Raw genomic sequence first — 25,416 nt, forward strand, 5'->3', positions numbered from 1 at the left:
CGGTCCGCATGAAATGGCAACACATGACAGCTCCATATGATAAAGGGGGGTTTACGGCACCAGACCTACAACTGTACTGGTACGCGGCCCAGGCCCAGCATGCCTCCCGTTGGTATGCACTTCAGAAACCCCCTCCGCATGTAAAACTCGAAAAAATGGCCAGGGAGGGAACTAACATTATGACCCTATTGTTGCACCGCGGGCTCCAAACGGAAGCCCAGGCAGACCCATTGACTGCCACGATAAGGGCTTGGACTGCTATCTTACACACCGAGCAGAAGCTGCCCCCGTACTATAAGTGGCTCCCCTGTGGCGGTTTCCGGGACTCGCCCCCACACACGACCGGCACCTCTCACGATACTGGGAATAACTTGGCTATCGAGGCCTGACGGACCTCTTCCCAGAGGGAAAGTTTATCACCCCCCAAACATGACGCCCAGAACACACTAACTCCCTCCTTGAGATGCTTCTGTATTACAGGCTCCGAGCCGCAGTTCGTGCCATGTGGTCCTCGTATCCAAACAAACCCCCAGATTCACCCGAACTCCAGTACATAGCGAACTCTGCAGGATCCAAGGGGGTGTTATCCAATCTGTACAAAATGCAACTGGGGAAGAAGGTGTTTGGGTCACTCAAACCCCGTGAGGGGTGGGCTGGGGAGCTCACAATAGAAATACCGGAGGGACTGTGGAGGAAGATGTGTGCACATACATGCACAGTCTCTCTAAGCGCCAGATTCCGCTGCATTCAATTTAAATTCCTCAACAGGCTTTACTACACAGCGTCTAGGGTGGCGAAATTTGCTGGCGCCCTGTCCTGTGCATGCCCAAAGTGTAAATCTCCTGAAGCTGACCACATTCACATGCCCTGCAATTCACGCTTTCTGGGTGGCAGTGGCGGAGGCGCTCTCCGAAATTATAGTGGCCCCGGTGGATGTAAACCCACTTGCACTACTGTTTGGAGCCTGGGAGGGGGAAAGTGCAAGGAAAATGTTTAAGTTTTTGAATGTTGGAGCCATTTTTGCAAAAAGGTGTATATTGCAAAACTGGAAGAGGCACAGCCCCCCTACCTTCTCGATGTGGCTTAAAGCCCTTACTTGGACTCAATTGTGTGAAGAGGAATACATTGGGTCCTTGCCTCCCACATCACGACCCAAAAATGTGTGGACAGAATTCCTCAGCCATCTGAATAATAGAGACGAAGTGGAGCCGACGGCCTCCCCTCCCCAAGCACGCTCCGCCACACCATGTCACTGACTCGTGTCCCTTTTCGCCCAGGTTGGGCTGCTCCAAAAGCTAATTGTTCTCTCCAATGAGGCGGCACCCTGCCGTTATGTGTTGCTGGATGATGTGCGATATTACCTGATGGCTGTAATGTACCCTGTTCTATGCCGGTCTTAACTTTCTGCCAATAAACAAAGTTTAAAAAAAAAAATTGTTTACTTTTAGAGTGCACATAACTAGCCCGTCTGCCATTTTGGAATTTACCCAGGCACCCACTACCAAGATACTTTCAAGCTGCCTATGTTGTGGTTAGGTCACCTGACCCTTTAACAGGTGGCTCCAATGTTGGGAAAACTCTTGGTAAGCCGTTTAAACTTAGTTTGCGATCATGTTTAATGGGTGAAATTTCAATAAAGCATTGGAGTGGAACCACTGTTTCCCCACATGATACAATCACATCGGAAATGGTTTCGACAGGACTCAAAGGTTCACTGCGCTTCTCCTTAAAGTCCTGGCAAGATTGCCCTAAACGAACTACAACCAATGGTTGAAACTGGCTTTTGCGGTAAAACCCCATTACTGAACAGATCAACACGGCAAAACCCAAAATATCGGCTTTTTAAAAGGACCATTTCATGGCATATGTGTGGGGGGGGGGGGGATGGGTTAAGTTGATAAATGTGTGGGATAGGGCAGTGAAATAGTGCAAGAGAAAATTGGACATTATGGGCTTCGCAGTAAATAATTATTTGTTTTCACATAGATCACTTTGCCAGTTTGTGGGCTTTGGGTCTGCTAGCAGGCAGTTCAGGCACTCCATTGCAGTGTGCACGCGTATGATTAACAGAATGTTTCATCACCCTGGGAAGGGTTGCAGGTGACTTGGCCAGTGGCAATGCTGTGGGCCCGAGAAGTGTCCTTATGGCACATTAGGGTTCACCTTAGATGCATCTATTGCTGTGTAATGGAAATCAAAGTAAGATGGCTGGGGGCGGGTGGACCGGTCCTCCCCATATTGCACTGGGCACAAATTGCCTCTGGGAGGCACTCAATTCCCCCTCCCACCGCAGATCTAAAGCTACACCATACAACAATTTGCATCAGGTCTCAACCCCATTCTCTCCAACCGTAGATATCTACATTTGTATCAAAGCATTAATTTAGCACAAGGTAATCACAAGACAATAGCCACAGGGATTCCATTTGCAGCGCATTTCAGAATCCCACCCAAACACTGAATTGTTATGTGTCACAATCAAAATTGCACTGGTAATCTTTCCAGGCAAGCGTGGCACAGTAAGTATGGTTCAGTGTGTAGCTTCACATTTACAGCAGTAGCAACACCAACAAGATCCAGAGTGTGGTGAGAAAGGAGGAAAAAAATATATATGACCCGGAACACACCAAAATAGTCCTACCTCCCCAACATACTCCATGACAAAACTGTTCTTTCGAATCTTCTCCAACGTGCGCACACCCCAGCCTCTGGCATTGGGAGTTCTGAATATGCACATGTCATACTGGATACTCTTCTGCACCACACGGTTGGGGCAGTCCATGCCACACTGACAACGTTTGTTGCACTCATAGATGGGCTTGCCAGCCTTTATTTTAACCTGGCCCTGGTCATTGTATGCAAAGCGATTCTGGGAGGCACCAGGGCAGCAGCCATCAACTGCATCCATGTAGCAGTCTTTGCAGTCACACCCCACCGCCACTTCATTGAGGATTATGCCATCTCCAACCTTGTACTCATTAATGTAAATGAAGTCCTTTGGCGGGCCCTCCAAATCCACTTCATTCTCAACCAAGATGATGCCATTATGATTGCGTGTGGCATTCAGGTGGTTCTCCCACTGACGAAGAGCCTTGCGCTGCTTGGCCTTTTGCACCATGTAGCTTGAGAGAGACTGGTCCAGGCGACGCACACTTTTGCGCACCTTGCCATTACGGCGGATAACTTCCTTCTCCAGGTCCTTGTGGAATTGCTTCAGCAGGTTGACGCATTTTAGGTTCTTGCGTGGCTCCCAGGTGTTCTCAGTTTCAGAGTACCCTTTCCATTTCACCAAGTAAAATTCCTCATCCTGCAAGGCAAGACAGACAGGTGTGAGGATGCTGCGCAAAATTCTACAGAGAAACAGCATGCACACACACAACCACAGAGTTCTGGTTTGAAGGATTCCCCTGATTGAGAGCCAACTCCACCCTCCTGCACCTTTGAGTAGTGCCCCAGCTTCACAGAAATATTAGTTCAGGCTGTATGGGCTACTGAAATGAACATACAGCTTTTCCTTAACAGATTAAGTTATTTGAATGCAATGGTTAATGGGATGCGGTGCAATACTAAGACGTCCCTAAAATGTTCAAAACACTCAATAGCCTCCATCCAGCAGCCCAATCGTTGCAAACAGTTTATTGGCCTACAGATCAACCTCCACAACCATGTTCTCAAAGGAAAAGCAGGATGCTTTTTGGACTAGCCCCGCTATGCCACATAGCCCCAAGTACACAGGGGAGTGCACCATTAGGTAAGGGACATTTAATACTTCAATGCGCAGGTAATATTGGCTCCTGATCGCACCCGTACTATTTGATGCATGCAGGTTTTCAACACAAAACCACAATATTGGCTCATACCTGCACCAAATAGCCACAGTTTGCTCCCTCTAAAAAGCTGCACCAAATGTGTTGCTCCATTTGATATTCCTCCTCACTCCTTCCTCCTTTGGCCCTTCTGTCGCCACCCCTCTTCCCGCCTCTGCCTTTCCCCTATTCTCCCTAGACAAGGTTTCTAGCCGAGTCCAATCTATGAAAGTTGCGTCAAAACAGGTTCTCCCTTGTTCCTCTAAAACCATCAAGCACCACATTGACACCCTGGCTCCTGCTTTAGCCAACTTCTGCAACTACTCCTGCACCACTGGAGTCTTCACTTTCTTTCCCCCCTGAAGCACTCACTTGTGTGCACCCTCTTAAACCCTCTGCAGATCCCCTCCTTCCCTGCAAACTACTGCCCAATCTCCATCACTCCTTTCACAGGCAAATTCCTGGAAAGGCTGAGCATCTCCCAGCCTAGTCTTCATGCAAAATCGGTTGGTTGTCTCCATGACCATCAGTCTGGCTTCAGAGCTGCCAGAAGCACATAAACTGCTCTCCTGAACATCCGTGAAGACCTGCTCTCAAACCTGGACTCCAATACCCTACCCAAACCCCACATTTCCTCATCTTACTTGATCTCTGCTCTGCCTTTGACATGGTCAACCATGCCATCCTGCTCAACCGTCTGATAACCTGGGTATCACCGATCAGGCCCTGGCTTGGCTGACCTCTTTCCTCTCCGATCGACCCTCAGGTCCAACTTGGGTTCTTCCCCTCCGCTATCTCTTCCTCTACCTCTACCTGTGGTGTTCCCCAGGGGTCTAACCTCTCTCCCTGGCTGTTCAACCAATACCTGGCACTTCTTGCCAACCTCATTGCCACTCTGCCCCAACTTTCAGTACAATGTGGATGACAACTAATTTTTCAGGCTCCCTTCCGCCACTTCTTCCCTCATCACAGACTGTCGGTCTGCTATCCAGGAGTGGTGTGCCACCAATGAGCTCTGCCTTAACGCCAGTAAAACCGATTCTCCTCATCGACACACCGGCTGCCTCATTTCCTGTCACTCTCTGGCCAGCCTCTCTTGGCCCTCTTCCTGCTCCCACCTGTGGTGTTAAAAACCTCAGCGTCATCTTCAACTCCACACATCTCTGACATCTCTAAGTCACACTACCAGATGCACCTCCTCAGAGATATTCTTCCTTTCCTCTCCTTCCCCCAGACGCTCACTGTCTCCAGAGCTCTGGTTCTCTAGGCTGGACTACTGCAACAGCCTCTTTCTAAATTTGCCTGCTTCTACTCTCCGCCCTCTGCAACTCATCCAGAACAGGACTGCGAGAATTGTCCTTGGCCTCAATCCCAGGGATCGTATCTCTCCAGGACTGAAATCTCTGCACTGGCTCAGTGGCTGCGAGGATAAAGTTCAAAATACTCTGCATTGTCCACAAGGTCTTCTGGGGCCTCAATACCTTCCAACTCTTCCTAATGTTCTTCCTTCGCAAGCTCTTTGCTCATAAACCCACCCCACCCCCCCAACTCCCTTCGGGTCAGTCGCTTCTCCTAGCAACGAGTTGGTGGTAGATCTTCGGCTGGGGCCTCCCTCGGAACAGACTCCCTGAAACTTGAGAACCATCTCCGTTTCCAGAAGCACCTCAAGACCTTCCCTTTTGTTGCTTTCTCTCCTATCCCCTGCTGCACTCTTGACTGAAACTGCACTTGTTACCTGGCTACCCTCTGATCTCGGGCCCAGGTACTTTCCCCCGCCAGTTGCACACCTGCACTTGGGGCCGTTTCTGCATCCCTACAGTCCCCTACCATCTCTTGACACTTGATGTCTGCACTTACCCCTGCACTACAAGCTGGCCGCTCTTTTTACCTATTCTTATTTATTCTATTATTCACTGTCGATCCAATGTACTGCACTGCCCCCTCCCTCCCGCACTTTTCCTTTCCCCAATCCCTTGCACGATTGTCACCTGGCCTAGTAAGATTGCTGTCTGGTCTTCCCTCTGCCCCCCCCCCCCCCCGCCCCTTGCCTCGTTGCGCCTTGAAACACTTGTGTATAGGCGCGTTATAAATGCCATATCATAACAGCTTGCACCAGTATTGCGCAATATGCTAGATACATAAGACCCCACTAGTCTTAAGCAGCCTTAGAAGATATCGGGCTTTGATTACACTACTTACATGGGTTTTGTTGGGTGTCTTGACCCACGTTTGAACTATTATGCTGCAACATTTGGTGCTGTGGGCTTAGAAAATCCAAGATGGCGGAAAAGCCCACATTTGCGCCAGAATCCAGAGAACCGTGCAGTTTTGCGCACACCAAAATGGTCCCCCAACCTGCTACCCACCGGTGCAAAATAAGACGGTTCTGTTTAAAATCTGTTTTTATTAATGTCAAAAATTGCTAAGATCAGCCCGAAACCACCAAACAAAAATCCAACTATGGTTGAGTGTTTTACTTTACTCTACTGCATATCCACATCAATGCCATGTCAAGCAAGGATCATATACTATCAAGTAAAATCCTTTCTTTTTGAAATGTATTAATTCAAGACAGCTGTCAAAAATAGGTGCAGTACCGGCATTGGACACTGTCCGGCGCTGGTGCTCTATAAATCATGACAGGAGAGCGGTCTTGCAGACCTGTGCAGTGAACAGAAGGGGGTCTTATGTAATTAAAAGTTCAAAAGACTTGCTTTTCCTGAGAACCATTAACACCTCAGAGATACACACAACAGCCCAGGATATGACATGGCTCTGTTGATTGAGAGGGAGGAGTTTCCCCTGCAGCTTGCAGGACCCAACACAATAGACCCTTTCAATTGAATAGAAATGCAGATTAGGGTGTAGCTGGCAACAGCTGCCCTGCCAAGAAGGAGAGGCCTGTGATCTCTGACTCACCAAGCTTCTGGGGGCGGGCCAGACTGGATTGTGGATTCATATTGCAGCAAATATATGTTTTAAGTTAAATTGCTTATAAAACCTTGTATTAAGCTCACGGAAATGTTCAATTTGGGGGTCCTTAATATGGAAAATGCCCTCACGATCTGAGACCATACTCCACTTTGTGCGGTGTTCTGGGACCGAACCCCGCTATTTATTAATATTGCCGACACTGTGTTTAGGATAGAGACATAGTAATTTCCAGTAATATGCTCAGGGAAGGGGTGCAGGTTTGTGTAAATTTTGAGGAAAAACCAATATGGCGAAAGTCACTAAAAAGCACAAAATGTTGTCATTTCTTAACCCAAGCACTTAAAAAGATCAGAGTTGGGCGAGAGTGTATCTTAAATCCATCTGCAATGTGTACATGTAATTTCAACAAACTATCTGGGAAATGTGTGTTTTGGGTAAAATTGATTTTTCTAAGTAAATGCAAAGAGGGGTGTTCTTTCTGTACGCCATAAAATTAATGCCCGATGACCCTCCATTCCTTCCCCCAATCAAGGGAGAGAGTAGGACTTGCCCAATGATAAGTAATGGGGGGCAGGCTTAGTTATGCCCACGCACAGACCGACTTGCAGAACACATAAAAAGAGACTGCTTGGACAGGCAAGAGATTCATTTTCCATTCTCTTGCGGAGCATTTTGCCGGACCACACAACATCTAGAAGGAACATCCAGAACTTAGACTCCAGAACCTAAAGCAAAGGCCGAACCTACAAGCTGAGAACTTCTCAGCAGGCCTTCAGTATCCAGCAATCCAACCAAACTATTCCGTTTCAAGCTGTTGGATCCTTTGCCAAGAACTTTTGCCAGAACCGGTAGCAGACCCAGAAAGCAGTGCTGTATCCAGAGACCAGAACCAGAGAGACCCAGACCGCTGTGAAGTGCAGAGCTGACCCAGAGAGCTGTGACTTCAGAACCACCGGCCAGGAGTCCAGTCTAAACCTGATCAGACCTTGAAGACCTATTTCAAATTCATAGAGCGAGTACTCAGCCAGAACTGTGCAAAACCAATCTCTTAGTCTAAAATAATCTGATTCAAACCATTTTAACCTGTCCAGAACTGCATCATAGAATCGTGTGACCCTTCTCCGATTTTAAACCTGTAAAAGTGTCATTTTGCCATTTTGAATCATTATTTCATTTCTGAAAAACTACCTTCATAAAATCGTCCGTATCTTTGGAATCGTAGGTGCTAGGAACGTGGTTTAACTTTCATCTTAAAGCTAAGATTCTAAGTTTTCCAACAAGCCCGACTTGCTACTCCTTATAGTTCCTCCGTAATCGTGATCGACGCACTCCGAAAAAAGCGCCGCGAATTGACAGTTTGCTTCATTTCAACCACGTCTAAAAATATCTGTCTTTTGCTTCCATTACTGAATCCCATTTTCAACCTGATAACCATCCCTGAATCATTGGTAGGGCTGAACTGATTTAAAGTATCTCTCACTCACCCTGAACCTCTAGAGGGAATTAAAGGCATTTTCAGCATATTTTCCACTTCATTGCAACCACATTTAAAAGGATCTTGCCTGCTTTAAAATCATACCTGTTTTCCTCTAAGCTCACTGGAGGGAACTGGACATTTGTATTGCATTTTGTATTCCTGAGAATTGTGTGCTCTCCTTCCATCTCCTTATCTTGCATTGGGGGGGGGGGAGTGGATCATATTATCTTTTGTTGAAATCATATCAAGTTTATTTCTGTGCTGCATTTTTCCCTCATTGCTTTTCCTTGAAACCATAAAAGTATTTTCTGCTACCTTATCCTTCCTATACCAACTCCTCATTGATTGTAAAGTGTGCTAGTGTCAAATTATCTATTGTTGATCGACATTATATTCATAAGGGTGCCATCAAATATTAATTTATTATAAAAGTGAGACATATATTGTTAATTTTTCCAATAAATCTTTGAAATTGCAAAACAAACCTACTTCTTGGCTCAGTGAGATCAGGGGGATTCATAGAGGTGTGTTATACAAGGGTAGAGGTGTGTTATACAAGGGTTTATCATCCAGGGTATAACTTGCTATAAAAATATATAAATAAGGGCTTCCCTTGAGCAATCCCAGACAAGGCACTGACTTAGTGGGAGTGCTTGATTGGAGTCACTTAAACAGTTTCAGCACCCAGGGATGGTTCCAAGATCCCTTCCAGGTCTTCACTTTGGATACAGTTAATATATTCACCTATAGTAAAAGCTTTGTACTGATTTGAAAGTTTAATATGAGCGCCTTTGTCGAGCCAAAAATGAGGAACTCCCGTTTTATTGGCATTAAGACGAAGACCATTTGTTGTCATCTAGATTTGTATGGCCTTGTACACTTGGTTCTATATTCTCCAGATCGGTCTCATAGACCCCGCTTAATACAATAATGAGCTAGGTGTCAGCGTTGTTCGAAAAGCCACACCCAATGAATCAAGACCGTCACAAAATGCAACAAAATGTTAAATAGTACCGGGGAGAGACACGCTCCCTGAAGAACACCACACTTAATTAGATCAGACGTGGTGCACGCATCACCCCAAACTATTCTTGACTTCCTGTCAAAGAACGACCTGATACAATAGCTCCACTAGAGCACCCTCTATGGTCCGCAAGCCTGGTGAGCAATTTTTCCTGGTCTAAGAGGTCGAAGTCTGTTGATGAATCCAACATCAGCAGCCCCACCCTGCTCCTATCCATGATATCAAGCATTTCTGACAGCAGATCCAGAAGAGCGATCTCTGTGCCGTGAAAGGATCTAAAACCCGACTGCTTAGGGTGGCTTTCCACATGTTCCTGGAGCTGAATGGATGCCAGTTTGTCGACCATTTTTTGTAAAAAAGGTCATCTGTTTTGGGTCTCAGATTACATTTATAATCCTGCCAAAGTTTTTTTTTTTTTTTAATCAAGGGATTAACAGTCACCTTCTTCACCATATCTGACCCATGACTATTAATAAATGGTGTTAAATCGCAGCAAAAAAAGGGGGGGGTGGTGCTCGAGATTTCCCAGAGTTCTAAAAACAAAATTTTGCAGGGATGATGTCCTCCAGGCATGTGGTAGGGCGCATTGTTTTGAGAACCTTCTCCAACTCATCTCTTGTAACAATTTTACAGGCACATGTGGAGGTATTGGTGTGCCTTGATGTTCCTGCATGCTAAGTGCACCGTTTTAGATGAAGTGTGGCCCGATTGTTTGCAATACTGGCTTGAGATGTCAATTTTAAAAATCGCCATCTCAATCCTCCTGTGTGGGGTCCACCTTTTTTTATTTGGGCCTGTGGTTTTTCTAGGTTCTTGAAAACTTCAAATAGTTGGACTCGTTTTTTGTATTAAATATTTTGTGTATTGAAGCATTCCTGATTTACCATAAAGATTTGATAGATATTCTCCAATTCTTTCCACTCTCGTGTCTGCAACTTCATCCAATTTCTTTCCGCTTTCCTTATTTGCTTACATGTAGCCAGATGTACTGTGTACCATTTTTGTCTATTGGATTTTTCTCTAACAAACTTAAGTTTGAGAGGGGCTACCTTATCTAACAATACGGGAAGAACCTGTTCATATTCTAATGCTAGTAAATCAGAGTATCCATCAGCAGTAGAAGCCATAAATTCCTCTAGCCAGCATTCTAAATCAATTGCCTTAACGTTATTAAAGTTCCTACTGATGACTTTCTTGATAATTTTTTTCCTTAGCATGAGAAGGATAGGAAGTTGGGAGGTCAAAACTAAAAATGGAGGATAGAATGGTGAACGGTGTCAAAGGTGGCTGACAAATCGACAAGAACCAAAATCACAGATATCCTCCTCTCCTCCCTCGCTCATTCCTGACGGTCTGAGGGGAGCCGAGCGTCATCCGCATAACACTGAAAGTTAGAGGAGACTGTAGAGATCAGGGGGGCCAAAGGGGTAAAGTTGACATTGAGGAACCAGGTTGAGAGAAAGGACCCAAGGTGTTCCTAGCACAAACTGTTAGTGTTTAATTCATCAAGTAATAACAGGTCAAATCTAAATGTGTCCGTCGCCTTAAATTAAGTGCGTCAAGGTCAGGTAGCTTGTTGACCATCAATACGCGTTGCAGGGTCTCCGACAATATTTAGTTAGGATATAAGAAGAATACATGTGTATTTTATTCGATGTTCACATTGACTGGATGCTTTGAGATAGAATTGTTTTGCTGTATTGTCATTGGATATACGTTGTCCAAACGTACCCCCGTTTCTGTTCATACTGTGTATTTGGTTGTAGACAATTGTGAAGGGTTCTTGACATTCTGGTAAGTAGGAGGAGATCAACCCAAGTGAGTGATCTCTTGATTTGCTGGTGAGTATTGAGAGAGTTCATACTTGTGGGAAGACTAGGTTTTGTCTGATTGATACAATAAGTGGAAATCTATAGGTAGAGGTTTTGGTGCTGTCTGTTGAATAGCCAAGTTTCCAGGGTTTTTCTAAAGATTGTGGTCTGCCATCTTTACAGACATCCACATAGATTTACAGAGTTTGTGGGCTTCCCTGGTTCGCCTTTGCTGTGGCACATCCTTAGAAGCCTTTCTAGCCACAGCCATTTTTCAGTGTTTTTCCCCTAGTAGCCCATATGGCAACCAGTGCGAGGGTGCTTAAGTACCCATTTTGATCCCAGGGCAACACCATGTTTTAATGTGTTGCCTAGGTTGATGGCAGCTGTAATTTAGAGCCATCTTCACAAGGGTAGTCTTTTAAAAATCACAGTACCTCAATGCACCAGTGTGGTAACCATTGTGGTACTAAATGTCTTTAAGACCAACCCCAGTCATTTGGTGCTGGCCCATCCTTTTTTGCTGTGTGGACACCAAGGTAGCCCTCCAATGGCCGTAGTCGACATTAGCTCATCCTGAGCTCTGCCATCTACGTAGTAGTTCAAACTGGTTTGCCAGTTTTCTCTTCCATAATAGACCAATACTGGCTCTGCTGCCTCCCTGCGAAACACTCCTGGATCAAGCACCACAATGTAGGGACACTTCACTGGTGTGCAAGAGTGCTGGAGACACTACTATGCATCAGCACCATCTTGGAACACCAGTCAATCCTTTGCAGGACAGTTCTTGGTTGGCTGGTTGACCATTCTTGCCCCATAAGCTACCTGGATACGCTTGGTCTTGTTACAGTCGTTCTGACTGGTAGGTCTCTCTCCGGGGGAAAAGTATTCTTTTCATCTGTTTAGGTTATCATTAGCCCAGGTGTCTAGCCCCTGGGTGCTGCATCCATGTCAAAGTCATTTACATGCAGGATTCTCGTTTGAGTCAAGGGGAAAAAGCCGGTTGTGGATGAATGGCTGAGTGATATCCGTACTTTGATTACGAGAGAATTAGGTTAGCGAAACAGAAGAGGGAGGAGCATTACCTTAGAACTTGGGGTTCCTTCAATGACTTACACAGTTGAGGTTTACTGATTAAATGCTTCATTTTTTGACTGGGATAGATGGAGGTTATTATTTTCATACTTGATGTGTGTTGTATTGTCTTTTGTCTTGAGATGTTTGGTTTTCTACTATAAAATAGGGATTTGTGGTAGTGTGTTTGGGTTTTAAATTTTGGATTTAAGTTGTTAGGTTCAGTCAATTATTAGTATACTAATTGAATTAGTATCTCTGGTGTAATGGATTTGTACATATAACCTTTCTCTTGTATGTTTTATTCTCAAATGATAAATAAAGTGATTTAAAAAAAATCCTGAGTGACTGCTCAAGTACTGGATTCAGGAGAAATGGGTTTTGCGGTTTCTCCACTACCAATATTTGCCATGGACCACCATTGTATAAATCTTGCTTTGCTTACTCCATCCTCCTCTGGCTGGCTGGGTCTCGCACCTGAAGATCTTCGTGGGGTGGGGGGCTCCTCTACTGTTCCCTAGGGTTGGTTCTTTGGCTGCACATGTGGGAAGCCATAGTTCTCAAGCCCAAGGACATTGCCAACCTTTCTGGGGTTTAAACTTAAAATTAGTACTTTCCTAAACATTTGAGTACCCTTTGATTCCTGGAATTTCACACCAAAAACTGGATTTTTAGTTACCTGCAATTTATTCGGGACTTGACACCATATAGTTCTAGTAGTATCTGTATTTAACTTTATGTCCCTATAGGCATATTTTTATATTGTTTACCACCTTCACTTCTTCTATGGAGTGCATGTAGGTCTAGAATGTACTTAAGGTTGTCATTTACTGTGAAAGCAGAAGTTGTGGGGAATACTGCGACTGTTCATGCATTAGCTTTTGTGCGTGCCAATCAGAAATAGTGTTTTGCCTATGTTTAGGGACAACTTTTCCATCCTGCCTCTTTGAATCATGTAGTAGGAGTTTGCCAAGTATAGGCCTGTAGTTATTTATAGGAGTAGGAAGGTTACGACCCAAGGTGCTATAGACTGCCTTGACTGTGTCCTAAACCTTTAGTAGTTCTTTCAACTGCAAGTAAATTGCCCATTTATGTAAGAACATTTCAACATACTGTAGTATAGTTTCTGGTGTTCTCCATCCACTAGCCTTCCCTCCTACCTCGAGGTGAAACCAAGCCTGTTCTGCCATTGATTCCCCATACAGTGTTTTTGGTCTTATTTGGTAGGAACGAGTCTTACCCTTTTAGAATGGTGTGTGTTTGGTAGGGGAAGGGCAGGTACTGAAACATGGCTGAAGAAAAAGCTCCCTAACAAAGAGAAAGAAAGATCCTCTGGAAATCCAATTGAAGTTGGGCACTTCAGACCATGCAGCTGGTTCAAAGTGTCTCGTTGCAGTGGATGATATTCCTTGTGGTGGATTCCAGGCCCGTCACGGAAGGCGTAGAGGACTATGAATAGGATTTTGAAGTGAATCCTCCATTTGAATAGGAGCCAGTGAAGTGCTCAGAGGGCTTGGGTTATAGGTTTGCATCTGAAGTCTCAGATGTAGTCTGTTTTGGACTCTGTGTGTAGATAACTTGGTAGCTAGAGATAGATGCTACAGGAAAAGCTAGAGGCATAATAATCGAGTGATAACTGCCATTGTTCTGTGCGTGAAGGTCACAAGTGTCAAATCGTTCTGTAAAACAAAGGCAGCTGCTTATGGACAGTTTTAACCTGTGCTTTTGGGGACCATGCTGTACACTAGAAGCCCTAGGTGTTTCACCAATGTAGGTAGAGGGCAGGTTCCCACTTCTTTGGGCAAGGGGGGGTGGGGGGAGACATCGATGTGGAACTCTGCATGGTGGCAAATCATCAAGTCCAGGTTGGGGAAGTTTGGACTGCAGTCATCCAGCAGTTCAAATACATGAGGCACTTTATAAATTGAAATTTGAGCTTGTGGTTAGAGCATGGGAGTGAATGATATGTTTGAGGAGTCGGGTCACAAAGATGCGGACAGTAGAGGCTGGATCCTTGTGGTACTCTACATGTGGGACATCGGGACAGGACAACAAAACAAAAACGTTCCACGTTAACCTGATGTGAACTACTCTTTCCAGCAGGAGAAAAGTACGGCTGATAATTGAAAGCTGTGTAAAGGTCACGCAGGATGAATGCCCTGAATTACATGGCACCAGTGACACTTTAGGGTCCTTATATCCAGCAAAGCATGGAATTCGGTGTCTTACATTGGTCTGAATCAGTTCTGCCAACGACAAAGTGGCAGCTTCCTTCAATGTCCTCCCATAGCTGCTGATCAACTTCGGTCAGTAGTTTGACTCAAACCCACTGACACACAAGACAAGCCCTTGCTCAATGGAGTTGGAGAAACTGGAAGGAGGGTGCTAGACCATATTGTTTAGTTATTGCTTTTGAGACATGGAGAAAAGTCTTTCGCAAAGCTTGGTGGATTGCTAGCACTCACTGGTTGGAAGTCATGGGTCAAAAAGGCGCATGAGGCTGCCTGACTAGGTAGTTTTCCTTGGTGGGGTCTCCATTGCTGACATTTGGGAGTTTGTCGCGGTGGTCCTAGAACTTTAGATTCTAAGTTGTTTAAGTCGCAAAGTTTGAGATGGGTCTCTTCTGCGGTACAGGCTGTAGAGCTTTTGAATGTGGCCAATTTTCAAGACCCCCCTCTGGTCATGTTGTGCTGACTATTTGGTATGTTTGATGAGCATTTGCTTTGACCAGTGCCACTTTGTGTAAACAGTTACTTGCAAGTCAATTTTTTGGCCATTTTCCTACCCAAATGTTTGACATTTGGCAGCCCGTTTTTGTGATCCATAACATTATGGTTGTTCAGGATGAGGCGTGACTTGGAGCCGATTGAGTAGGTCTGCTCCTTGGAAACCCTTCAGGAGTGCCTAGCTGTGAGGTGATGGGGCAGAGGCTTTGTTGCCAGAGATATCCAAAGGGTCAGCCGGAGGCACTGGGATCCTAGATACTGTCTGCTTTGTTGGGCACGCACTGAGGGAGAGGTGACGCCGTGTGGGCCAAGAGACGCCATAGGATTTTGTGAGAAGAAGAAAATTGCCAGATGTAGGAAGCAATTGCCAGTGCAAGTGTGGAGATGGTGTAGCAGAAGAGGGAAGACAGACCCGCCTCGCTACCAGGGAGTAAAGCGAGGTGAGCAACGCCATGGTTCGCTGATGCTACGAGACACCAACCTGAACAAACCGAGGCCTCCCCTGGAGCATCAGAATCCTTCCAGAGCTGCGACCAGACAGGCAGCCACACGACCGGCACAGAAGTCCAACATGGAGATAATGAGGACCAGACAACTAAGGTACACAGGGGAGCGGCGCAGGCTTTGTAATATGCTACCTCTTCACCACAAAGTATTGTACAGACAGAGGGCTGCGTGGTCCAGATGCAAACAGAGGAACCCGTGCCAGGCAGTGAAAGTGTATACGGCTCCTGCTGGGTGCAACAGTACGCTGCCAGATACAGAAGTTATTGGTGGCAGCTGCATACGAGAAGGTTACATACACCCGGGCTAGGTGGTATATTAACAAGACAGGCCACTGCCACACCAGGCCTAGAGTGGCTGCACAAGTACGCATTGAGTAGGCCACCAGTAACTATCCCAAAAAAAGGGGGAGAGTAAACGAACCTGGGCCATGAGGTGAAATTAAGTGCACAACCCCAGGCACATTGGACCTGCAGCATCTGAAACGGACGAACGCAGACTGCCAGCGGGTGGCGGCCAGAAGCAGAGCGAGGGGGGGAAACTTGAGCCGAGTGGATAACAAGGAGCAGCACTGGATCGGAAATAGGAGAGAACATAAAACAAACCTGAGCCACATTCTGGAAAAGGAAGGACAAAATAAACCGTCCATTGGAAGCTACATTTCGTGGGCAATAGCACCATTGTTATTAATACACTTGCCAATATCTGACAAACACTCCAGTGAATGTCGCTCCAGTGAAGGTCACAAGGCACATAGTCCTCTGGCACCAAGCAGCAGGAGAAGCCACAAGAGCCAAGAGGGCCTGCTTTTGCCCCATCGAGGAGACAGCATACGTTGGGTCTGGCTGGAGGAGCAGCTGTGTCAAGGTACCTTAAACATCCACAATATCATAGGCACAGCGCCCCAAGCAATATCGGTGCCCTAAGCAATATCCAACTGTGTGCTCCCATACAGATTGCTGTTCAAGGAGGAAGTGCTGGTTGTCACTTGCGGAGAACGTAGTTGGGGTGAAAGCCTCCGAAGTCGGCCAAAACCAAGGCGAGCCAACCAACCTTAGACAACTGTCAGGACCAAGCAGCTGCCACCTACAGGAAGCGTGGAACCAGTACAGAAAGAGAAGTGTGCACCATGGACCTACACAACAAAGTGATGCTAGCCATAGCAGACTTGACGGCCTCATTGGGGACACAGATTGAGGCGGTGCAATTAGATGTTGGACTGTTGCGCCAGGACATGTGGAGTTTGGCAGAGCGCACTACTACGTTGAAGACGCATGTGAACAAGAATTTGGGGGCGCTCCGAGACACGCACAGAGGTCCTGCACCAAAAGGCCAGCCTTCTGGCGAACACAGTGGAAGCCCGGAGAAATATTTGCATAGTGGGTTTGCTTGAGGGAAGAGGGTGCAGACCCGACAACATACATATGAAACATGCTGCTCCAAGAGATCAGGCCCGGACCGCACACAGGGCTTTACAATTTAGAGCGGGCATAGGGCGTTGAACTCCACCCACCCACCCCACCTCCCGATGAGCACCTCCGAGACAGATTCTAGCTAAATTTCTGAACTATAAAGGACAGGGAAAAAAAAAATACTGGCCTAGGCAAGGAGGAAAATTGTAGAGGGCCTCGGCAGACCTAGCGGTCTATCCCGACTACATGTTTCAAGTGCATGGCACAATTTACAGCAGCTAAGGCTCGGCTCCGTGGGGGTGGCCTGAAATATATACTTTTTTGACCTCCTGGAGGTGGCACAGATATGGATGGACAGGGAGAAGATAAGACTTTGGAAAACAGAAGGAGGTGACAACCGAGGACGCCGCAAGGGAAATCGGGGGGAAACTTGAGCCGAGTGGATGCCCTACCCATTCCAAGGATAAAGATAATTAAGGGACTTCATAACCTAGGAAGCTGTGGGCTCCTAGAGAACCGAAACAAAATACATTTAGTGGCATGTGCTTTTGTTCAAGAACAACTTCCCAGCGGATCCTGAATGTTTGCAACTGTGGTTTCTTTGCATATGGCTTGGTCCATTATGCTATGCAACAAGGAGGAGACTGTGCCCATGGCTGCGCCTGCTACACCCTTCAAGTTTTATCTTCTGAGGGCACTTTTTTGTGCCCATCCATTGTGCACCAGCACCAGGCAGGACAGCTTGCAGCGAATGCTAGAGGCGGACATGCCTGAGCAAGGATAAACAAAGCAGGGCAGTTTTTTTTTTTTTTTTTAATTGGGGAAAGTCCATTTAATTGGGGAAAGTCCAAAAGGGAAAAGGGTTGCCTGCATGCATGACGAAGGGGATAAGTAGCACAGCATTTCGGGAGGTAAGAAGGGGAAGCTTAATGGGCTGTTGAAGAGGGTCAGTCGATTAGAAGAGGACAGAACCAAATTGCAGGAATGATAAAACTTACTTACCTGGAATGTGAGGGGTCTGAATACATATGTAAAGAGAAATAGGGTATTCACATATCTCAAGAGGGCGAAAGTAGATATTGCCTTGCTAGAGGAAACCTCTCACAGCATAAAAACCAGCATTGTTAGCGATTAAATGGAGAGGGCAGGTATTTGGTTCCCTGTATTTCACCTATGCTTGTGGAGCAGAAATGCATATATTGCTGGGAGAGGCTTGGCAAACACAGCTTTGCTAAATATACAGAGAGGCAGCACACATGGGGGAATAGGCCAGGCCGATTGCTTGTATGGTTATACAAGAAGGAAGGGCAACGGGGGCCTATACACTCGATAAACGTGGGACAAGGGCATATATGCCATACCAAAAATTGAATTCATGATGCGTTCCGGGAATTTCACCAGCTACTGTATCAGAAGGGACCCCTGGCGTCCAGCATCTACCTGAAGTAGGTGTTGGACGAGAGAGCTCCCAGGACTGACCCAAGAGGAAATAAATCACCTAGAAGCATAACTCACATTGGAGGACATACAAAACACAATGGGGCTTGCTGATAGGGAAGACGCCAGATGGGATTGACTACCTAGTGAATTCTATAAAGAATATGCACACAAATTAACCCCCCCCCACATTTGCTGAGTACCTTCAATGATGCTTACGAGGTGGGTGTCCTCCCACTCAGCCTGAGAGAATCTATTATCATACCTCTCCTTAAACCTAACAAAACCCCAAACTGAATATAGCTCCTATAGGCCCCTTTCAATGCTTAATCAGGATAATAAGATACGGACGACCCTACTAGCAACCATAATGAAAACGGTGACACACAGGTTAGTGCAACAGGACCAGACGTGTTACGTTCCCAGCCGAAGCATGGCCTGGAACGAGGAGATATCATATAATGGATAGGACAGCATCCTGGGAATCTCTGCGCCATAGCCACATTAGATGCAGTGAAAGTTTGCTTTAGTGCGATGGGACTGGCTCTATGCAACTCTGCGCACGTTTGGTTTCAGGCAGATTTAAGTGGGTCCAACTAGTGTGTACTAGGCCGATGGCTAGGGTCAAAACAGGCAGATGCATTTGAGGAATGGAAGGTACGAGGCACGGTTGCCCATGTCACTGTTGCTATATGTCCTAGCTATGGAGCTGATTGCTCGGGATGGAATATAAGGATGCAGGCATTGAAATAGATGGGGCCAGACATTTGATATCCTTATATGGGGATGGCACATTATTGTATATTCAAAATCCTGAGGATAATATGGAGCTGCTACTAGAAGCCACAGCGATTTTTGCTGCACTGTCAGGAATTACAAACAGCATGGATAAAAATCGGCATTATTCCTGATAGCAGGATAGCACTGGATAGAGCACAGGGCACTGCCTGTGCTTGCCCTAGACTGAAAGGTGCGCACATTAAGGTATTTGGGGGTTAATGTGCATCATGATCCAGCGGAGGAACACATTCATAACACTACATGCTCTGGAAAACATTAGGGGTTCTATGAAGTTCTGGACTAAATTGCCCCTTTCAATGATGGGGCAAGGCAGCTTTGTTGAAGATGTTGGCATTGCCTAGACTACTAAATTTGTTTGTGAATGTCCCGTTCTATATCACCAAATCCTTAAGACCTTGGAAGGCATCTGCAGAAGCTTCCTGTGGTAGAATGGGATGACCAAAATAGCGCTATCAACACCTTACAGGCTGCACGCAGAGGGTGGCATTTCGGTCCTGCACTTTGAATTATATTATTTAGCAGGACAGCTGCAATTTGTGGTAGATTGGCTTGGTGAAGACCCTATTCCGGAAACACTGATATTACAATCCACCGAAAGGCATTATCTGATGCAGTTATTGTGGCTCAGGAAACTTTGCGGGGCCGGTGGTCGCAACTAGTGTCCCTAGGGTTAAAAGTGTGGGACAGAGCCCTGGCAGTATGAGGCTGACAGACCTGGTGTCAGCACAGATTCGTCTGGTATCAAAAGTGGCATCCTCGTCCCAGGCGAGAATGGGCATACGCATGCACTGGGAGGCCAGCAGAGTGGCAACCATTGGGGATCTGTTGCAAGAGACTTTTCATACCCTTCATAGAGTTAGCTGACATGAACAGAGGCCAATATATACTACATGGCACTATTACGAGAGATTACAAGTAGGTGGCCCGCGTATGGCAGGAGGGTAGGCGGTAAAGTAATGTCAATAGTTCAAGGATACTTGGATTCAACACAAAGGGAGAAATGGATAGTACAATCTCACTAGGGGCCTTCAGAGAAGGACCAGGGGGACAGAACCACATTGTACCTTATGCTGTAGACGTTCCTCGTGCTCGACAGGGTCGAATCAGTTGCAGGGCGCTTTGCAGCTTCTGTGACAGAGGTTAATATGGGAGACAGTTGCGGCTACCAGGCGGCAGGCAGTTCGGCGAGCGAGGCTGGACGGGGGGCGGTCTGCAGGCTGGCGTAGACAGTGACTCAGGGTAAGGCATTGTCTCAGTGCTGATCTGCGGTTTTGAAGCACTTGTCGAGGCATGATGGATGGCTTTAGCGACTGCAGCGTAACAGCAGTCAGCGGTGCAGACAGTTGCAGCTAGAGGGACTCGACTGGCTCGAAAATGTCCTTTCAGGCGGACGTGGGCAGATGCTTGTTGATGCACTCCTCCTAGCTTCTTCACTGGGCTTGTATCATCCTTTAAGGTGGATGGCCCAAAGATGTGTACAGGCAGCTGTCTTGTCCTTGGATTGGTTCAGACTCTCTGGCACTTCCCACCTAGGAAGCTTGCTCCAGAGTCTAGCAAGGCACATTTGTGTGTTGGTTGGGTACTGGTTCTAAAGTTGCTGGAGGGTCCTCTGGATTCAGTACCTCCCTCTGTTCCCTGTGAGATGTTAAGGGGAGGGATCGTGCTTCCTTCTTGGAGGAAGATCGAAGGCAGGCTGTACCTTCAGCCAGGGTCAAATGCTGAGTTATTCTTCCTACTCCTTGCAAAGTCTTCTGATGATCTGCCCAAAAGAGGAGCTCAGCCCCCTTTTAAAGCCAAATGGGCCTCTGTGATTGGTTAATGCTAAACCTACCTTAATGAACCAATCCTGGTCCCCACCAACAATCTCCTGTATGCATGAGGTCATAACCAGAGTTCTTTGTAACAGAAAAGGCAAAGGGGTGAAAACATATAATACTAAGTCCCACCCATCTTCCAGTCTGTTGTGGATCAAAGGGTCTCTCTGATTAATTGAGCCATCTGGGGTTCCTGTTTAAAGCGGCAGGTCTCCCTTGAAGCTGTGGCGAGACCAGAATTTCTGACATCTGCAAACCACATTATCGTACCGTCTGAATGGGGTCCCCTGCGGGGATGACTACTGTAAACAGCTGTCCCAGACAGGACCGTTCATAGCTCATGATACTAAGAGGCGGGAGCTGACTTCAGGTTGACAGATGCATATCAAAAGGTTGTTGGCGTTTCCCGTCTCCTTGGTTCACCGCTGCAGCCTTGCCCCATGTGGGCCTGTTTGAAGTATACACTATTAGTATGCTAATTGCTGCCACCATTCTGCAAGGCTCAACAAAAGGACACAGTGAATCCATGGAGCCTTTGATAGTTAATTGGGCTGGCCGTGGCAGGGGGGAGAAGAGGGGCCTTCCCCTTCTGAGATGAGTTTACTCTTGGCTGTAGTATCCCAACTAAATCTGACCAGGGGGACAGTACCTGTAGGCTGTGTCTACAGGTGTATGAATGTTGTGCAGTGAGTTTAGGAAAATGTGTGTGGATTAGCCCCATTTTCCAGAGTTGATCTACCACCATTCAATTTAATTTAAAATTTCAAAAAAGCCCAGGTGAGCGCACACCCACCCACACCGTGCGGATGGTCGAATTCCTCACAGCTGCATCACGGGAGATAGATGGATATTGACAAGGCAGGATTGTGTGTGTAGTGCTCAACAATGTAAAGGCTCACTGCTCTCACACAGGCGTGGTGGACATGGACACAGCATCTAGGGGTCATGAAAGGGAGTTGGGAGCAGGCTGCAGGACATGGGAGGACCTCTACTGGGGGCAATGTAGGGTGAGAAATAGGAGCAGGGGGCAGAGTGGAGACAGTGCTGGTGAAGAGGAGGGGGCAGCAGGAGAAAGACAGTGGTAGGCATCTAAAAGTACAGAGACTAGGGCTAAAGAGGAAATTGCACAAGGAACCGAAGGGAGGCATGCAAGGGAAGAGACCATGCCAGAGAAAGCGAAATACAGGGTGGTACCACAGGAGGGGTTGTTCTGTGGCTTAGAATATGTGATCAGTGAGATCCATGTAACACGAAAAGTAACTGATTTCTCTACTTGTGAGGGTGAGATCGGGGTAACTTAAGAGGCAACTCAGTCTTTGAAAACGGGTGGATCTGCTTTCAAAAGGTAGACCAAATTGCAGTTACATGAGGGGTAGCGTTGGTGCTTAAAGGTTGGAGTAACACATGGTATAGCTCCAACACGGAGGTAAGAAAACCCAGCAAGATGAGTGCCAAATCCGAGACTTGTAGGCCACAGGTCTGAATCCAGAAAAGGGCAACTCATGCTTTCCTCCTTCAGTTTGAGAAGATGAATACTAGTAATTTGGGAAATAAACCTAACATGCTGAAGAAACGAGGGACACATCAGTGTCTGGTGTAGTCATTTGTATTATTAGATCTTTGTAATTTGGGGATAATCCTGCTGTGTAAATCAGGTCTATGTGACTATACAATATACTGTACAATATGGGCAACAGCTCTGCTATCCAAGGACTCCTTTGAGGATATGTGGATATGTGGCACATGAGCTATGTCTCGGCTAAGGGTGTGAATGGACACTATGTGGGCACCGTGGACTAGGCCTGCTAGCTACATGGCATTCCGAAAGGCTATGAAAACCATGCTCTTCGCCTGATCAACCCCCGTACTAACCACACATGATTGCATAATGTAAACATTTACCTTGCAAAATGTATATATAGCCTGTGCTTAAGTTGTATAAATGTAAAACATGTAAATGTGTATCCTACCTGTGCTTCCCTGTAAGGAACAAGTTACTTACCTGTAACTGTTGTTCTCCAGCATGGGTCTGGCATGGATTCACATGCTCATGAATATTCCCCGTCGTCAGGCTGGGAATCCTCGGTAAAGAAAAAACCAGTATCAGTTTCGTTTCTGATCTGTCTTTCGTAGTAATAACCAATCACTGGTCTCTGCGTCATACTGACCACAGCCAATGACTGCCCTCTACCTAAGCACCTCCTCCGGCAGCCATCTTCAGATTTGGAAGCACGTGAAGTGGCAGTATGACCAAGTGAAGAGCCGCAGAGGGGTAGGCGGGAGGGTTCGCATGTGAATCCATGCCAGACCCATGCTGGAGAACAACAGTTACAGGTAAGTAACTTGTTCCTTCTCCAGCATGGGGTCTGGCATGGATTCACATGCTCATGAATAAAGAATACATAGCAGTACACACATGCACAACCACGGGAGGTGGCAAAGGCTCAACATTAAGCATCACATTAACTCAACATTAAGCATCTTACCTCCTCACCAGGCTCACCTCAGGCGAACAGGTTGCGCAGCACTGCTTGGCCGACCCTGGACTCCTCCCTGGAATCCCGGTCGACGCAGTAGAATTTCGTGAAGGTGTGCGTCGACCTCCACGTAGCAGCCCTGCATATGTCCAGCAGGGGCACACCAGATCGGAACGCCGTGGTAGCTGCGATCGCTCTGGTGGAATGGGCTCTCGGACGGCCAGGTAGCGGTCGGTTTGCCAACCGGTGACAGTACATGATACAGCCGGAGAGCCATCTGGAGATGGAAGCCTTCGAGAGAGCCTTCCCCTGATTGACAGGTCCAAAGTTCACAAAGAGTTGTGACGTCTTCCGAAAACCTTTCGTGCGGTCCACGTAGAACTTCAGCGCTCTAGCTACATCCAGCGAGTGCAAAGTCCTCTCAGCCGGCGACGAAGGCGACGGGAAGAACACAGGTAACACCAAGGGTTCGTTGAGATGAAAGTCCGACGGTACCTTGGGCATGAAGGAGGGGTGCGTCCTGAGCACTACCCTCGTGTCGTGGAAAGTCAAGTACGGGGCCTTGCAGGAAAGGGCCTGGATCTCTCCCACTCGTCGTGCGGAGGTGATGGCCACGAGAAAAGCTGTTTTCCACGATAGAAACTTCAACGGGGCCGAGTGCAGAGGCTCGAACGGAGGTCCCATGAGCTTGGTCAGCACCACGTTGAGCTCCCACGCCGGGGCCGGAGCCTTCACCGGCGGGAACGATCTGAACAGTCCCTTCATGAACTCTTTCACCAGACGATGAGACCACAAGGACGTCCGGCCCGTGGTTCTGGTGTATCGGGAGATCGCAGCAAGATGAATCTTGATGGACGCGTGTGCCAGACCAGCTTTGGCCAGCGTCAGCAGGTACGGCAGTACTTGGGGAGCCGTAATCCGTAGAGGGTTAATCTTCTGTGCGTGGCACCAGACAGAGAACCTCTTCCATTTGTGTCCGTAGCATTTAAGAGTCGAGGACGCCCTGGCCTTTGCAAGAACCTCTCTGCAATCGGCCGGTATGTCGTATCCTCCAAACTCTAGCGCTGCAGGAGCCAGGCCTGCAAGTTCAGCGACTTCGGGTCGTGGTGGAGGATGGCGCCTCCTTCCCTGGAGAGTAGATCCGCGTCCGCCGGCAGCTTGATTGGCGGGGACGCTGACAAGTCCAGAAGGTCCGGGAACCATATCTGCCTCGGCCACGCAGGTGCGACGAGGATCATCCTGCACCGTGACCTCTTGAGCTGGTTGACGAGCCGGATTAGCAGAGGCAAGGGAGGGAACGCGTAGAAGAACAGGCCCTCCCAGGGGAACGAGAAAGCATCGCCCATGCTCCTCGTCTGGGGAAACCTGCTGGCGAACCTCCGGCACTTGGTGTTCGTCGCCGTCGCGAACAGGTCGATCTGGGGTGTGCCCCACCGTCGGAAGAGGCGATCCACCAGATCCTGCCGTAGTTCCCACTCGTGGCACGAGCGCAGCTCCCTGCTGAGTGAGTCGGCGATGGTGTTTTTTATCCCTGCCAGATGCCACAGGTCCTGCGCCTCCTTGGACAGCGCTGGGGACCTGGTTCCGCCCTGTTTCCTGATGTAAAACATGGTGGTGGTGTTGTCGGTGAAGATCCTCACCACCTTGCCCTTGAGGGACGGAAGGAAGGACCTGAGGGCCCAAAACACTGCACGGAGCTCCAGGACGTTGATATGCAGGGACTTCTCCGTCGGGAGCCAGAGTCCCCTCGCGTGCAGATTTTCGGTGTGCGCTCCCCACCCTTCTAGGGAGGCATCCGTGGTCACAGTCACCTGGTGGGCTGGGGTCTGGAAGTCCATGCCCGCCGTCAGATGCGCGCGGGTGCCCCACCACCATATCGCTCGTCGGAAACTCTCGTCGAGCTTGATCCTTTCCTCGAAGCTGCCCGTCGTCTGGATCCAGCGCGCATCCAGGAATTCTTGCAACGGGCGCATCCGGAGCCTGCACATGGGAATGAGGTAGATGCAGGAAGACATCATCCCGAGGAGGGACTTGATGGACCTCACCTTGGCCGCGTCGGCCACCAACATCCGTTGCACCTTGCCCAAGATGGTCCTGGTCCTCTCCTCCGACGGGGAGG

At 47.6% G+C, this 25,416-nt stretch overlaps 1 protein-coding gene across 1 annotated transcript in view; it reads right to left on the reverse strand.

Annotated features, from left to right (window-relative positions):
• Nucleotides 1–25,416, reverse strand: part of SUV39H1 (SUV39H1 histone lysine methyltransferase) — a 154,344-nt gene that overhangs the window by 46,002 nt on the left and 82,926 nt on the right. Inside the window, exon 4 of the mRNA XM_069647522.1 lies at nt 2,642–3,307. Within this exon, the coding sequence (XP_069503623.1) occupies nt 2,642–3,307 (666 nt within the window). The remainder of the gene's footprint in view (nt 1–2,641; nt 3,308–25,416) is intronic.

This window comes from Ambystoma mexicanum, chromosome 2q (genome assembly GCF_040938575.1).
Source record: "Ambystoma mexicanum isolate Mex_15411 chromosome 2q, UKY_AmexF1_1, whole genome shotgun sequence".
Taxonomy (NCBI): domain Eukaryota; kingdom Metazoa; phylum Chordata; class Amphibia; order Caudata; family Ambystomatidae; genus Ambystoma; species Ambystoma mexicanum.